General features: G+C 39.6%; 1 protein-coding gene across 5 annotated transcripts in view; it reads left to right on the top strand.

The window, feature by feature from the left end:
• Window positions 1-17,171, top strand: part of RUNX1T1 (RUNX1 partner transcriptional co-repressor 1) — a 116,030-nt gene that overhangs the window by 12,238 nt on the left and 86,621 nt on the right. For 3 of the 5 annotated variants that reach the window (XM_082326794.1, XM_082326796.1, XM_082326797.1), the window contains exon 2: window positions 8,193-8,365. The exons of the other annotated variants lie outside the window; for them this stretch is intronic. In XM_082326794.1, the coding sequence (XP_082182920.1) occupies window positions 8,278-8,365 (88 nt within the window). In that variant the 5' untranslated portion in view covers window positions 8,193-8,277. The remainder of the gene's footprint in view (window positions 1-8,192; window positions 8,366-17,171) is intronic. 5 annotated transcript variants of the gene reach the window in all.

The raw sequence follows: 17,171 nt of genomic DNA on the forward strand, positions 1-17,171 counted from the left end.
TAAGTGATACCTTTTTTTACTCAGTCGTCTTTATTGAATTTAGTCATCATAAAAGCACAGTTGTGTTGTACAGAACTGTATAGCAACAGTATTCCTGAATGATCCCGTATTGCAACATGCTGACATGGGATCTTCATGGGATAGTTCATGATTTCTTCAGTCATTTCAAGAAGGCATTTGATTCATTGCTGATTTCCTGTCCATTAAGACAGGTAGACTGTGGTGCTTCTAATAAAGCAAATATCCAAAGTTCATGGAGGATAATAGGTTCTTTCGGAAATTAGGTCGCTGTCTGGAAAGACAGAAGACTCCACCTAGTGGAGTGGAATTAATCTGCACACAGTGGCACGCAATGGCATGTAATAAAATAGATACTATTTATGAAAAGCCAAGTTGATGCAGTGAGTAAAAACCAGGAATTTTGACAAGCATCTGGGGAGATGGTTGCATGACCATTACAAATTGTACAAGACTGTAGTTACTTTTGTAGCTCTAGGAGGCTTATGTATGTCTGCCTTGTTGGATGTTAATATACAATTTGCATAAGTAGTAGTCGTTACCGCTAGCCATTTTCTTTTGTGATTCCTTTTATTCGGAGACGTATTGACTACATTTTTTGCTTTCTGATGATGACCACACAGGTACCCCTTTTGGTTGTGGGCCAGGTGTCATTTTAAATAGCTTGGGCAAAAAAACCCAATCCAACCCCAAAACTTCTCCACTTTTTTCCATAATTATTTACTTTCCAGAATATGTTTTCTGTTTTTCGTTTTGCTTACTTCTGTAACGGCACTATCAGGATGCTGGTTTTTAATTCTGTCATGACAAGCTGGGTGGCATGTTGAGTAAATCTCTGTGTGCCTTCTGGTAGTCCCAAGGTTTAACAATCTCTGTTATGAAGCATCAGATTATATAGGGGTTTGTACCTGTGCTTTCCTTCCCCGTTGGTTTGGTCACGTTGTGTTACAAGGATGTTACAGTGAATTTTAAAGCTGGGATGCAAGGGAACACCCAACCTGAGCAGTAAAGATACTGTCCTGAAATCCTCTTGGAAAATTCATCCCGACATTGAATCACACACGCGTTAGACGAGTTCAAGAAGAGAACTGCCCTAGACCAGCTTAGGCTTTGACAGGGAGAGCGGGTGAGGCTATTGCCAGAAAATGAGATGATTAGGATGCAGCAAAGGAGACAGAATGATACTGCTGCAAAGGATATTTGGGAAGAGTGCTCCAAAGGAGTGCTTTCAGTGACATCCAGGTAGGGTTTGTTGCCAGAACCATTAAAGCGTAGTGGTGCCAGAGAAAGCTGCCAACAAATTTAGGGATAATGGCACCTGCGGGTGTGCTATCAATGGATGGTAGTGCCAGGATGATTTTTTTATTTTATTTTAATGGTGGCATTGCTAAAAGTATTTAAGGGTAATGTTATAGAAAGGGTTTTAGTGAGTGAAGTCACCGAGTTCTAGGAACCATTAAGCAAAAGCTGTTTCATGACTGTACTATTTATTATTTTTAAAGCTTGTTGGCAAACCATTTAATGCTGGAAAAGCATGCTGCAACCTGTATTGAAGCGTGCTGCAGATGAGCAAGGAAACCATCGCACTGAACTGAATAGCCTTGCTTAGTTTCTGAATGTTACGTGCATTTCATGTGCACCATGATAAATTAATGCAACTACATAGGTCAGCAGAGCTTATACACGTTGAATTAAAGTACTGGAGCTCAGATCTTCCATGGTATTCACAGGCCCAGTTCTATTAAGATGGTGTTTCTTTTGTCTAAACACCAGTCTGAGGACCTTCAGGCTTTCTATGCTCCCATCTCATGTCTGTGATCTTAACAATACTTTGCTGGAATGACTCTGCGACTTAGATCCAGATATGGCCCTAATGACATTATCTTATGTAAGGTTAAGTGGACTAGCTCAGGTCTTAATATAAAGTAAGTCATTCTCTTTGAATTGTAAATGATAGACTTACCTGATGAAGAATTCCATATAAAGGAGAGAAAAAAGTCTATTCCTTCTGTAATAATAATCTCAGAGGTTCCCGCTGAGTCCATGGGACGAGGATTCTTAACTTCTGTATCCCAAGAGCTGTGTTAAGCTGTGTTTAAGCCAGCTGCCTGCTCCAAAAATTTCGGAGTACTGTACAACTACAGTAGTTTTAAAGAATGAATCAATGTGTAATTTCCCTTCCAGGTTCTGAGATTTATTGGTCCCATCCTCTTCCCATGAAATTCATGGGAGGTTTTGATGTTAATTTTCTTAATGTTTGGTTTTCTATTTTCTTTTTTAAAGTCCAGGCCTAAATTTCTCCTTTTAGAGAGCTATTATTGGCCACTATTATTTTTATTATCCCATAGCTTCTCTGGGAGGAGAAGGATGGGCAGGACCTCAGTGACACTGCAAGCGGTCAGTGGCCGTGTCTGCTCCCCAGGAGGTCACAGGAAGCAGGTGGCTGTGTTAATTGTCCTCGCTCCCAACTCTTGTCCTTCCTGGAGGCAATTTAGAAGTGGTCAGGAAATGTCAGGCCTACTGTGTCCCCCCAGGTTCGCTACTTCACGCGTTCATCATAATTTGAGGTGTGTGCCAGGCAAGGGAAACTGCGTAGGAATCCTTACCGTCCTTCCCAAGCTGTGTGGCTACCTGACTGGGAGGGCTGAGTGCCATGATGCAGAGCGTGTTTGGGATTGCAGCTGGACTCCAGCAGAACAACAAATTCTATTTAAAAAAAATAATTAAAAGGCATTGCCCTAACATACGGTGTCTTCTTTCTTTCAAGCTAGTGATAGAAGTCCTAGGTAAGAAAACTACAAAAACCCACGAGGTGCATGAAATATTTCTGGAAACTATGATCCGCTTTTATCTGGTGGGTGGAGGATAGGGAATGTAAATGCATTTTCTGCCTAGGCCAGTCAGGTTTTAATTGTCTTTGTTGCAACTGCACCATCACTAGACCTGGATCCCTAAATGGCACTCAGTGATCTGCTTTGGAAAATCAGTTAGGGTCTTGCTACTTTGGATGAGCTTCTTGTTAACTGTTTGCTTGATTTTTTAACAGTGAAGGCGCACAGCATTGCTGAGTATCTTGCTGTGCTGTAAGGCAGGTTTTGAACTACCAGTAATGTTTCTTTTAAGTGTCTTGGAAAGGATCCACTCATGTTGGAAGTGACGTAAGTTGAGTAATAAATACCATGTTAGTTATTTATCTGCCATATGCATTTTGGGTGAAAACTCTGAGCTTCTGCTCAGGTGTACTCTTGGTTTTACTGAGACTACTTGCCTAAATAAGGTGGGCTGCAGGATTATGTGGCTGGTGAATCATACTCGTTTCTGAATCACTCTTAAAAAAATAACAGCCTGAAATACTAACAAATAATGAGCACATTGTGCTTGAACTTCTACGTTATTTAAAGAATAGCATTTTTAAGTGGAATATTTTGTAAAATGTTCGTTTAAAAAACACTTTGCAATTTATTTCCATCAAACCCGTTGTACCAGGAAAAATGCCTCCTTCAGAAGGGAAAAGGTGTCAGTATTCTGTAAGACTATCTGATTTTTATCCAGCTATTTGCTATTTAAGCTCCCTTCTTTTCAGTGCAAGGAGATCAGCTGACAACAGCAGCAACCAAATCATGTTTGCAGCTGGGCAATTACAGTAGACCCTAAGATCTGCGACTGTCAACCATGAATGCAGATGCCTTCAAAGTTCTGTTTTTCTTCCATGTGGAAGTCGTTGGCATGGAACAGATGCCTTCATTTTGGAGAAACCAACCTCTGGATATAATTGGTTCTCTCTTCTCTTGTCCTCTAGGGACACTCTCTCGCAGATGAAATTAGATGAGAGGCAAAAAAAAAAGGCACAGGCACACACGCTCACACATGACATGAAGCAGGAGTTTTCAGGATCTCTCTATGTTTTGTCACGTGGAACTGTTTTACAGCTGGAAGATTTCACTCCATTTTTAGCACTCTACACACATGATGATGATGCTATATGAAAAACATGCAAATTAAAATACATATCTGGCCAAAGTTTATTATTAATCCAGGCATGCTTGTTTAGAAATAAGACAAGCATATCCAGCCCGTATTACGTTAGCATTAAATGTTGACTCCTGCACTATCTATTGATGCTGCAGTTTCAGAAATGTAAAGTTAAATGGCAGAAGAGACAGGATGGTTTAAAAAACTTCTGTTGCAGTGGTGGAATCAAAGTATTTTCATCAGATGGTTTGCTAGTTGTTAGCAGAGGAGGGAAAAAGCAAGTAGTTGGCTTCAAATTTCACGTAGCACGCAGGCATTCAATTAAGGAAGCACATTTACAGGAACTTTAGCAGAATTGGTCTGATGCACACCTGTGATGAGCCAATGATGGGAGTCCTGTGGCAGGGTGCTGAAGAGACTGTGTCCTCTTACTGCAAATACCTAAAATGGAATGATGGTAGTGGAACTTAAAGGCTCTAAGAGAGAGGGAGAACCTACCTACCCTGTACCCATCAAAGGCTTTTGTCACTGCCTCTCCCCTCCGGTGTAACAGTTAGCAAATCATTGCGGTTTATGTTATTTAGTACTATTAAAATAAATGAATACCAACATTGGGTTACCTTAAAAAGCTCAGTTGTGAACTGTGACAGTCAGGCAGTGCTGTGTAAAGAGGTGCGATATCCTTGGGTAGAGTGGGTACCTCCAGGAGGAGGGTGCAGCAAGGATCAGGGACTGCCAGGAGGGAAACTACCGCTGCTGGTTCCCAAGAGCCTGGAGATCTGTCATCTCTGAATGCTTTTTCTTAAGTTTTATTTCCTAGCATAAACCTTTTTTATATTGCAGTTTAACGTAACAGTCCAGTTCAGTTACTAATGTAAAATTTATCTAGGCAAATGTAACTCTTACATGAATCGGCTGATGAACTGTAAGAGTGGTTGCTTGAAGATGCTGAGCCTTTGTAACAGCATAGGTAGGTCCTGCTGGTAGCATATCGATGACCTGAATTCTGAACCTTATTTTCAGATTTTAATGGCAATTTCCATATTTTTCGTGAGGAGTTTACTACTGCTGTAGTATTTCCATCTCTTAGAAGTTGAGCAGAAATGTCACCAGCAAACGAAAACTGGCGGGAGCTATCTTGGTCCTGCCTTGGTCGGGGTAGCTGGTAGAAGGCAATCTGCCTTTTAGACACTGGATGTGACTGGATAGCTGCAGTGCCCTCCGGTCCTTTGTTTCCCTGCTGACACCCATAAGCTGTGTGGGTGGAGGGCATTCACTAGGACTTCCAGCAGTTAGAAGGAAGCCCAAAGTGAACTTAGTTTTGAATCGATGACTCTTCAGCTTTTATAAAGGAGTAGGGAGATTCTTTGGTGTAGGACTCCGGTTCTCTGTTGCAGTGCAACAGTGTGCTCTTAGCATTGTATTTCTGAAGAACCACATATTAAGGGAAAAATTTAACCAGAGAACTGCTTAGGTGATGAAGGGATTTCTGGCAGTAACTAAGAAGTGCAATAATGGTTGATTTCTTTTGAGGCTGATCCTGATATTTGTAGTCTTTACATCCTATTAATTCCTTGAAAGATAAGCTGATACAAGAATGACTTGCCAGGGCCAATGGCTCTTCTAAAAATCTTGGCTCAGGGTATATCCCCCTTCTCTCCACATATAAGATAAAAGCACTGTGAATATGAGGTTAACTGAATTCAAATAGAAGACTCTCTCGAGTTATTGCATTCCTTAGAAAATAAATACATTTCTCATATGGTTGAGATTGATCAAAAAAGTATTCTATATGCCAGTGATTACATTCCCATCTGTGATTAAGGTTTTCTGTCTGCATCTGGTTTTCACATTATATTTCTGTAACAAGAATCCTTTATATGGCAGAGTTCACTCTCTGTATTTTCTATTAGCTGCAGCTTGAACTACTGCACGGATCGCAGATTTACACATGTGGTTTTCATTACTTCATACCATTGAGAAAAAGTAATATTTGTTTGGGAAAGTATGTTTTTCAAAATTTCCATGGTAATACAACATGTTGATCCTTTTTTATAACACTCTTGTAAGACTACAAATTGTCTGAGGCATTCTGCTTTCAGTGAAGTACAGACTTTAGACAATTTTGAATGTACATTCGAACAACAGCAGCAGTTTACAATTCAGGAGGCAAAAATAAATTTAAAAAAGGAGATTAGTGTAGAATGGGTATAGCAGAATGCATCCATCACTATGGAAAATGTGGCATATAGAGAAAATGAACGTGGGGCTGAAACAAAGGAAGAGTAGTAAGTTACAGTGATGTCTTCATTGTAAAGTGGACGACAGATGGGTACTTTTTTTTTTGAGTAAGAACTTTTTTTTTTTTTTACAGTAAGAGGTTTAAAAATCTTTTACCAGCCATGAAAAAGGAATATGCTGTTCAGCAGACACAAATATTGAATTGTTATATGTTACGTAATTTAACATATTTGATCATAATTATTTCTAGTGGCCAAATGAGTAGAGGTTAGCAAAACATGAATACATCTTTACAGATGGCTGCTGTGTGTAATTCTGAATCCAAAATATGATGTTAATTTAATATTCCACTGTAAGTCCATATTTCAACCAGATTGTGCTATCGTCACTCGGTAGAAACCTTAATGTTTAAATGGTCTCAGTGAAATCAATAGGGCTACTTGGTCAGTGAAGGATTTTTCAGTTTTGGTAGGGGCATGAGTTTATGGCCATAAAAATCGGATCGAACAATAACAACAATTTAGGGAATGTTGTATGCATTTATGGAAATGTAAAGTGTTATGCAAAAGTCTGGACAATTGAAAATTACACAATTCATGATAAGGCACAACTGAAAGGTAAATTTATTGCCTATTTAAGAACATGGTGACAACTAGAGAATTTCCTACAAAACAAAAATCATTTTAGAAAAGTGGTTGTTGCACCCAAGTTAGGGAGTCCTAATGACATTTTGGAGATTATTTTCCAAATGCCAAAGGAAGCTGTGTCATACTGAAAGCTTCACTCTTCCCGAATCTGGAGTAGAGTCCTGCAGTCCTTACATGCCTCTCGTTTTCACTGAAATCAATAGAATTTTGGCTTGTGTCAGGGCTGCAGGGAAACATCTGACCACGAGCATGGGAAAGAAAGGACTTCGAGTGGTGAACTCCTTTGTTCTGTAACCTTAACTTTAACTTGGGAAGGTTTGTTTTGATTTGAGGAGGGTGCTTGTTTGTGGGAAAGACTGCAATTTCTAGCACAAACATAAATGTGATCTTTTGCAAGTGCCCTTGGGCAATACATTTTTTTGCAGTAAGACCTAGTCCAGGAGAGGGTTGGGGCTGGGTTCCTGGTTAGATGCATGCAGCTGCGACCAGATCCTTATGCATGCTTAACTTTATGTCCCGAAATACCTGAATAGTGGATGCGGATTGAAGCATGTACATAACTGTGTGTGCCTGGCTCTGAAAATCTTTCTGCCTTGACATAATTACGAACCCCTGAAAAGCATATTAATGTCTTGGAAAAACTGACAATGCTGTAATACAGACTCATACGAATGACAAAGTATTTGTGTAACCCAAATAAACAGTTTTTGTAGGTGTTGGAGTGGGAGGGAAATTGCCTTTTCAAAAGTGGGAGGATGATTTGTAAATATATCAATAGCTTTTTGATCTCCCTTTGTTTAAATATGTTTGCTGTTATGACTTACAAATCCAAATTAGTATAGCGATGTGTAATTGCAAGGTCTCTATTTTTAGTAACCATGTTCGTTTAATAAATGATTCTCTAGAGCTTCTGTTGAACCAGGTAAAGTATGTAATATTTTATATTATATGAATGTATTTAAAACGAAGCATTTTTACAGAATTAGCTAATAGGTGTTTTCATGGTAGAATACAGGCTGCCCTTAGTTTATTGCCCTCTGTATGTCAACTGTTTTAAATGAGCAACTTATGAAACAGCCTTTGTCGATGAATTAATATTGTTTTAAAGTACTGCCTTATATTAACTAAGAAAATGTGGGTAATTGATTTAGAACGATAACGTTTCTGTCTTCCCTTTTTATTTAAAAGACTGCTATTATCATGCAAATGAAGGGGTGTGGTGCCTCAAACTGGCTGTGATATGTGCTTCTTTTTTTTTCTTTTCTTTTTTTTCTTTTCTTTTTTTTTTTTTTTTTCATTTGTTGTTGTCAATAGAAAAGATTGATCTCTGGGCTGGTGAACATAATATCTGTCCCAGTCAGAAAAGGAAAGAGGAAATTAGCAGAGCGATTGGTGGAGAATGATATCTGTCAAAAGAAACACTTGGAGAGCACTGAGTTTAGTAATAGGTGACTGCCGGAAAAAAGGGAACTTTGAATTTTGTCAAGGTAAGGAACAGAAAAATATTTGATTTTGTAATGTGCATACCTTTTAGAAATGATTTTTAATGACTGTACCTTGCCTTGTAAACTGTAATTAAAAAAAAATCTTTCCCTTTAGCCTCCAAAGAGTCTGCCTAAATCAATGAAGGTGGTGTCCTCATTTTAATATCACTGAGTACAGCAATGCCAATAAAATCCATCAGTGATGACTTTTCTAAAATCTTCCTTAGCTTAAAATTACATATATGTGAAAATTTTAACTGTGTTTTTTTTGTGGGTTGGATGACATAGGTGCTCTTTATGTGGCATGTAAATATTACTTGGCTGGGCTGTGTGAAAAAAGTTCAGTTTCCTGAACTGTGAATTGGAACAGTATTTGCAACCAGGTTAGGGGACAGCTGTAATCACGCTGGCAAAATGCTTGTGTTTATAATTTAGTGGAAGCCTCTGGTAAACTCATTGCATTGGGAATCTGTGATAAATTTGATTGAGATGGTATTGAGAGTAGATATTTCTGCTTCTTCTGTGCAAAGATTTTACCATACTGGAAAAGTAAATCTGCTATGGCAGAACAGAATTTCTAGATAACCTATGACTGTCATTCCTGTCTTTACTGTAACTTACATTTTTTCTCCTAAAATGGTGTGTCTAGATGGCACGAAACTACTAAACTGATTTTAAGTGCTTTCCAACAGCCTGGTACTTTCTTTCTCAGTGTTGGACCATTTCGCCTATGACATAACTGTGATAGAGTACGATACCAAAATAAAACGAACAGTGTCTGTGTACTCTAGGCTATGCTCCGGTTAGTTTTAAAGGCGACTAAGCCTTGATCATATCACTTGTCTCCCCACCCGAGACGCCACGGCCCACGCTGCTCCGTCTGTGGGGTGCGGAAAGGAGATGGAGCGCAGCTGAGAGAGCCAGCAGGAGGCTCTGCACATCGCCTCGTGGCAAAGGGCCGGGGCCGAGGTTTTGTGCACCAGTGTGAACATACTTTTTAAAAATTAAATCCTATTAAAAATGAATTTGCATTCTAATTCAAGTTCCTAGCTCAGTTTAAAACAAGTAAATGCTTCTCTGGGACCTTCCTGTACACAGGCAGCATTGGAAAAGAATGAATAATCTTAGCAGGCTTTCTTCTTGCATTTTATTTTGCTAATTTAGCAGTGTATAGCTTCTGACTAATTCTCCTTCTTTCTATCTACAGTCTATTTTTCAAAGTGCCAGTGTACCCCATACAGGTGGTTGTTGGTTGGTTTCTTTTGCTATGTGGGTCTTCATAAAGGATTTTAAAAATAAGTAAATGTAAAAGTAAAGATTTCATGCCTGAAGCATGCAGTGCTGGCATACTAATAGGAAGCTTATTGTGGTTTATTGCTGTCAGAGCACGTGCAAGAAAATGAAAATTTCCTACAACTTAGGAGAAAGGCATGTTTTCTAATACTATTCATTTTTATAGAAGAGGGAATTAATATAACTAAAATTCATTTCATCTTTATAAAGTCCAAACGATTTGGTTGTACTACTGAAATATTCGTAAATGGGAGGGAGCGGCATGTTTGCCTTATTAACCATTGGGCTGCCTGTATCACCTGGGTGCAGGCACATCTCTACCGCTGTGAAGTTGCTGTGTACTGGATGATTCCCTCTCCTGCGCAGTTCTGTCAGCGTAGCCTTATGCCAAAACAAACACATCCTCTCTGTAACACAACTTACAGAGTTAACGATATTGTCTAGCTTTCACCTTGGTGATGAAGACAATCCAAAACTGCTTTGTAGCTCTTTATAAAAGAGAGTGATCAGTGGTGGTTAGCAATTGTTAGATCTTTGGGCATTCCCGTTTTGACATTTGCTTGAAATGAGGTGACTGGGTAAGGTACCTACATCTGGATGTATGTGTTTGTTAAGACATTCAAAAATGTTAGTCTTAAATGGCCAAGAAGCTCCACACTGAAATTTGGATGAGTGATAAGAGATGAGGCCAACACTCTTATAGCTTAACTTAATATGGATTTTGCTGTACCCAAGAAGATTTGACTTACTATTTGAAACCAAAATGGCATAAAACACAAAATAAAAGGTGTTTTGAGTTTATTGCCTCCTTGAAGCAGTGGCGTCTTGTAGCATTAGACTACCTGCCTATGCTTTTGTGAACCCTTCTGTGCATCCTCATCCATCTTTTGCAGTCTTCTTTTCTTGGTTTCCTTTTTTTATCCTCAAAACAATTGTTTGCTTACCTATGTATCTTAAAGAGTACAATTGAAATAATAAATGCCGCTTCTAACATATAACAGTTGCAAAAGGGGACGAGTGTATTAGACAGCGAATTGTCATTACACAGCTCACAATCAGATTTTCATCTGTTCATGTGGCGCACACCTGTGGCTTGTGGGCATTGCTTTTGATTGGAGTGTGAGAGATCTTAATGAAAAACAAAGCCAGGATGACAAGAAGAGACTCCACGGCACACACGGGTTACTTCACATGTTGTAAGAAAGTGAAATCCAAAATGCTCTGGTTTGGAGAGAGTGCCTCGTGATGAGGGAGCGTGCCTGGATGACTCTGCAAAGGGAGCTGGGGCCCTGCTTATTGCTGCCTTGCAAATAAGGTGCTTTTCTCTGTGGGTCAGGTTGATTTGGACCAGTTGAGAGCAGTGGCTGATTTCTCCAGCTTACTTTCTGAGCCAGTAAGAGTATCCTGGGCAGGAATCCAGCTTTTGAAGTACAAAGAAAATAACCCATAATCTATATAAAACGCTGGCGGATGGGGAAGGGAGGAAATTTGCAGCGAATAACCGAGTTTGAGAACAACTGTGTTAAAAGTAGAATGTAAGGGGAGTGTGTGTGTGACATTAGTATTTATTTTAATTTGAAAATACGATCTTTGAAACCTTCGAGGTGAGCAGAGGACGAGCTCTCACAATATGATATATTTATTAGTAAACTGAAACCAAGCATTCCAGCTGAAGCTGAAGTTCCTTTTTCAAAGTGATTTTTTTTCCCCTGAGTTTGCAGAGTTTGGGTCCCGTCCCCCCCGTCCCCCCCCCGTCCCCCCCCCGTAATGTACTGTGGCTCTGATAACATTAATGGGCTTTGCCCCACATGGAGCAGCGAGTGTATTGTACCACTGCTCACTGATCCCAGGTCAGTGTGATGCGTGAAATCAATTTATTTGAATCTCTTTGCCTGTATAGGAATTTGGCGGCGTGCCAGTTGTTTTCATTTAATGTTCTTTGTGTTGAACACAGACAAGCAGGCATGCTTTTGTACTCCTCTTTCTTCTGGGCTCTTCTCTTTTCAGCCAATATTCTATTCTGTGGATTTTTCAGAAAGAAGTAGGAATGTGTTACCTTTTTTAAAAATCATTTTTGTTTAAATAGCCTTTAAAGAGCATTGAAACTAGGTCAGTCATAGAGCAGCCTGTGTAGGGTTTTCACTGAGTATAGGTGGTAACACCTGCTTTTCCCCATTTCTTAAATTTAGAGAAAAAGAGAAAACACTGGTCTGTTTTTCTAATGCCCTGTTCTATGATTTATGTCCTCTTGTAAGACAAAGACTCTTCAATAATGCCTAAATCAGAATAATTTTATTTCTAAATAAGTGAATGTCTGGCAGTTGGTTGGACAAATCGAAAATACTTTTCAGGATCTTTTTCATTTTGAGCGATGACCTTAAAGTAAGCATTAATTTGGGAATCCCTTGCCTCGTCTCTCTGTTCCTCCCCTCCCCCAGATATTTAATATTTTGAATGGCTGTCTGAAGAACAGCTACTCAAAAGTACCCATTTCTTTCCTTTTTTCCTTCTTTTTATGAGAAAGCAGCAAGCCGTGTGGAACAGAGCGAGCGATTTAGTCCTTCTTAAATAGAAAAAGAAAAAAAAAAAAAAAGGAATAGACAGCAGCAGATATTTCCAGGAGGATTTGTTTGAGAGGTTGGTGGCGGGAGCGGCGGAGAGCGGGAGCAGAGGACTCTGTTGATGCTGCAGGCGGTTGGTGCGGAAGTTGATATGCAGAACCGCGGAGCCGCGGCGCAGGGGTCAGACTCGTACACATCAGCCCCGTTTCCTTGTTTAATTACCTGAAGAGCAAAACATCCAGGCTGGGAGTGTGTGAAAACCCAGTATCTCGAGCAGCAGTTTGCTGCTCTGACATCCTGCGAGGCCAGCCCCGTCTGTCCGCAAACGTCAGGGCTGGTTCCTGACAGCGGGCTATCTCTGCCGGGCCTGGGTTCCTTCCATTCAGGAGGCATTGTGTGGAAGAGGGTTTGGTCAGGAATTTGAGGTTCCTGCCGGTTCTTCCAGCCCGGACAACCCTGTGACAGATAGGCCTGATTTTTTTTTCTTTTAAAGAATAATAATAATAAAAAATTGGCTCTTTTTAGTCTTTCCCTTGTAATTCTGGCATTGGTATAATACCGAGTGAAACAAAACATGTTAACCCTTTCGCTTCCGAATTTGAAGCTTTTTCCTTTTACTTTATTGTTCTTTCTCCCCTTGCTTAACATCTTGTTTTCAGAGGTAAAATCTTCTGAGAAGCAAATCCTTTCAGGTGGAGTTTGTGCTATGCAGCAAATAAACTTATGAAAATTTTTTTGTAGTAATCATTAACGTAGTCATTATACTTAGCATTTTAAGTTTTTCATTTTCAGCATGCTTGGCGACATTATTTTTATTCATCCTATGGAATAAAACCAAGCCGGTGTTTGTTCTGGCATGGCCCGTTAAAACTGTGGTGGCAGCTATCAATGCTTTCCTTCTCATTATTCATGTGATTTTCTTAGATGTCCAGCTTGGTGTTCAATTTCAAAATATTGGGCTAGGGTCAGTTATAGTCCTTGCTCCTCGTAGCTGTTCTTTGTTGAGGTCACTCAACAGGCTGAAGGTGCAGGTGCACAAGGCACTGTGCACTGGTCAGGTTTTGGCCCATAGATGGAAAGTGTTCATCGCGATGTAAAACTCAAGGTCATAGCTGAAAGTTACTGAAATGTTCACTTAGGTAAAGGTCTTGATTTTTTTTTTTTTTTAAAGTTTGTGAAGAATTAACGTATGACTTCTTGTTTGAATGATAAATGAAGAATATGACTCTTATTTGGATAATACTCTAGTTTATAGCACAGTGCTGTTCTAGTTGTACTGGCAGGACTTGAGGTCACAAGGTATAAGTAGTAGAGGGAGGGAACATGATTAATATGGCTTTGCAGCAAAAATGAGCGTAGCATGTGACTATTGCCTTTTATTGTTGTGGGCAGAAGCTGGTCCAAGAAAGATATTTGTGGTTGTAGGAGTGGAGAAGAGAGAGCTGAAAGTTAACTATGGTTTCATTTTCTTTTATGCTGAAGGCTTTCGGTCCAGTCTCTAGAGTTATGCCTGCAGTCTTGGAGGATGTTTTCACGTGCTAATGATTTTGGGTACTTTGTAGGTGAGATGGAAATCGTTTGAGCAGTAACTTGTATTTTCCCTGCTAATATTTCATTAGGATTTTGTAATACAGATTTAAGGGCATACTTTTCTTCTTGCATGCAAACATTACCAGGTAGGAGTTTTGGGGACCCTTCATTAAGAGAAGGTAGCCTTCTGTGGGCATAGGCAGCTGGGAGTCAACAATAGTACAGTGGGACCAAAAGAGTCATTATGATCTATTGTGCCACTAATCCTCCATCTAAGAAGGATTTGCAGGGGGTGGTGCAACAAAAGAGCTGTTGCAGTGTATCAGATCAATAATCGTGTTCTAATAAACTCTTAAATATGTACATAATCCTTCACCTTTAGAATCAGGTCCCCATCTTCATTATGAACTCCTTAGGCTACTCTCGTGTAAAGGTGCCTTTGAGTGAAAGTGAATTATTTAGACATGTAGTTTTAAATTTCTTTATCCTGTCGTACTGTGAAGAAGCCATAGTTTAAATAAGCATTGCTTGTATCTACAGGATGATAAAAAGATGGTTTATGCATTGTGGTCAGCATCATGTTCCTATAGGGTTTGTACATGCAAAGGAAATTATGTGTCTGTATGAAAGTGCTATTAGTTAGCTAAACCTTCACAAGTCATATAAGTCGTGTCCCTCCTTCCAGTGTTTTACATGCCTTTATGTTTTTTGCAGAGTTCATAATTTAATGAACTGTCCATGACCTCTAGCCAACCATTCCCCACATCAACCAGCAGCATAGTAAAACAAAGTTCTCCGTGGACACGTGGTGACGACAATAACCACGCTGTCTTTCCTCCCACCCATTGTTGGTGTCCAGCTCCTCTTTGAAAATGGCAGAAAATGATAGCTTTTAATCTGTGGTTGCCACCTCAAAAAACCCCTCAGAGATAATGGTTTTAAATCAGCATCCTGTTTGAGAAAATACTTGTCTTGGGCATCTCTGCAAGTCTCTGCTGTGACAATCTTGCTTAAGGAAAGTTCTTGCAGATAATGATTCCCAAGCTGGTTTGGGCTTTATTAAAACTGGCACCTTGCATTGTGCCTAGTCACTTACTGCTGCTCTTTGCAGATGTTCTCCTAGTGTGAAGTGGTATAATTTGCTCTTGGTATGAAATTCCACTTCATAATCACCTCTACATTCTTCTCCTGCTTCTCTTCTGAATGGCTACAACGAAGCACCATGTGGAGTACAACACAATTAGATAAAATGAAATGATATTTAAAGGCCTGTGTTCTTTAAGGCTCCTCCCCGTTCCTAAAGAAACAGAGATTTTGTATGTTAATTTTCCTTAGCTATGATGGGATTTGTCTGGGTCGGACTAAAAGCACAAAGCTTATCTCAACACATCGTGCTTCCGGGGAGCATGGTGTGCTCCTCCGATTGCATGTTAAGTGGATCCCATTCTGGCTCAGTTTTGTAGTGGAAACCTAACTGGCACAGTCTCTCAATGTTGGAGTGCTGGTTGTTGATCTTTCATTTATGTGTTAATTGTGGGTAATATTTTATGGTAGTACTCACAGCTTCAAATTCTGGAACTTCTTCTGGCTTTCAGGGCTAGCAGAGGTGGGAGAGGATGAATGTCCAAGGCAGCAGCAGCAGAGAAGTCATGTAGTGGATTGCAGAAGGGAGGTGTGTAGCAGGGTGAGGAGGTGGCCCCAGAATCAAGAGCGCAGGGTTAGGCGTGATGGCAGAGAGAAGACAGAGGGCACTGAACAGAAAAGTAAGAGAAGAACATGATGGAAGGTGTAACTTAAAGGAAACAATGGAAACAAAAATATTGCTTTGCCACTTTCGCAATTATGGGGTCTGCCAGTGGGTTGTCCTATTATAATTGTGAGAAGACTCATCCATAACCACTTTTCTGTTTTGGCTTAGTTCTTGTCATGTAAAAAGGTGCCCCCCTGCCATTATGCCATTAGACCTTCTCATTCATCAGGGAAAGTTAAAATATTTGATGAGAAAGTGGCTTTCTCACCTGGCTCTGGAAAGCAAATCATTTAAATGGGCAAATAATGCTTAGCTGGCCTAGATATGCTCAAATATTTATTTACAGTCCTCATTCACTGCACTCTTGAAATTACTCAATAGCTGACGGATGTCATACTAAAATAAAGACATTAATAGTAAACACCAACATACTGTGCAGTGGCACTGCTGTGATGTTACTGGCACTACCGTGTGTATAAACACATAACAAGGCATACAGAATGGCCTGGTTTCCAGCCCTTTATAGTGGAGGCCAGTGTAAAGATTTTGCTGTCTGATGTAAGACTAGGCTTTATTTTCTGAATGCTTGTCAGTTTGTTTTACAAGCATGACATTATCCTTATATTGTTGAATGTATATATGTATGTTGACTGATATTATTCTATAATTTCCCATATATATCTGATGACTATTGTGGTTTGCAAATTTGTATTGAATCTCATCAGCAACAATAGCTTTGTATTGAGGCCCCTTTGAACAAAGCTTTTGTACCATTATAAATGTAGTAAGTAAGTACAAATTGATCAATATATGACAAAAGGGTGAGGAATGGAGGTCAAGAGGTAAGAATATTTCCATATAAAACATTTTTTCCCTGCTGAAAATGGCAGTACGAGCATAAATAAATGTTTTGTATAGCTATGTATTTGCTCCACCTGGTGGATTTTCCTGAAAGTGTTTTTAATCCTTGCTAATAAGGGGAAGCTGCCTTCAATTAAGTATAAAACACAGTACCAAGAGTGAAGGCAACCTTTTTTTTTTTTTTTTAAGAGTAGCAATAGCATTGCAAAAGGCAGGTTTGGGGAAAGAAAACATTAAAATTAGAAATTTCTCTTGGCCACACTTGGTCAGTACAGTAATTTCTATGAAAGCATGGCATTCCAGATCAGTTAATGAGAACGGTTTACTCTTGGACTCATCTAGAGATTGGTAATTAAAAAGTCCAAATCCATGGCTTGTGGGGTTATACGTGATCAGTGAAAGCGAGGATTTACTATGGCTTCCCCCCCCAGTTCGTGAGCCCCCCTGATGAGAAGTAGCAGTGCTATTGAAAAAGAGAGTTCCTGCACTGAAGTGTTACCGCTGTACGTCGGCATAAAATCTGTCTGTCATTAAGCTAGCTTTGCAAACATTGTTTTCTTTGGAATTCGTAAGGACTCGGTTATGCTTTGATCATCTCATTGTTCTCCTTAGGTTATTTTTTTCCTTTAGAGTGTAATGGCTCCCTAACAGAAGGTGAAGTTTAGAAAATAGTGTCTCCATATGCAAGGGATTTGGAGACCTTTTTATTGTCTTTAAAAATGTCATTCATAGTCCTCATTAGCATTTATTGTTGCAAGCGTACAAGCAGAAAATGTGAAATTGGTATGTCATGAATAGCTCCACAGAGCTCTAG

Source organism: Platalea leucorodia (assembly GCF_965183815.1).
Source record: "Platalea leucorodia genome assembly, chromosome: 1".
NCBI lineage: Eukaryota > Metazoa > Chordata > Aves > Pelecaniformes > Threskiornithidae > Platalea > Platalea leucorodia.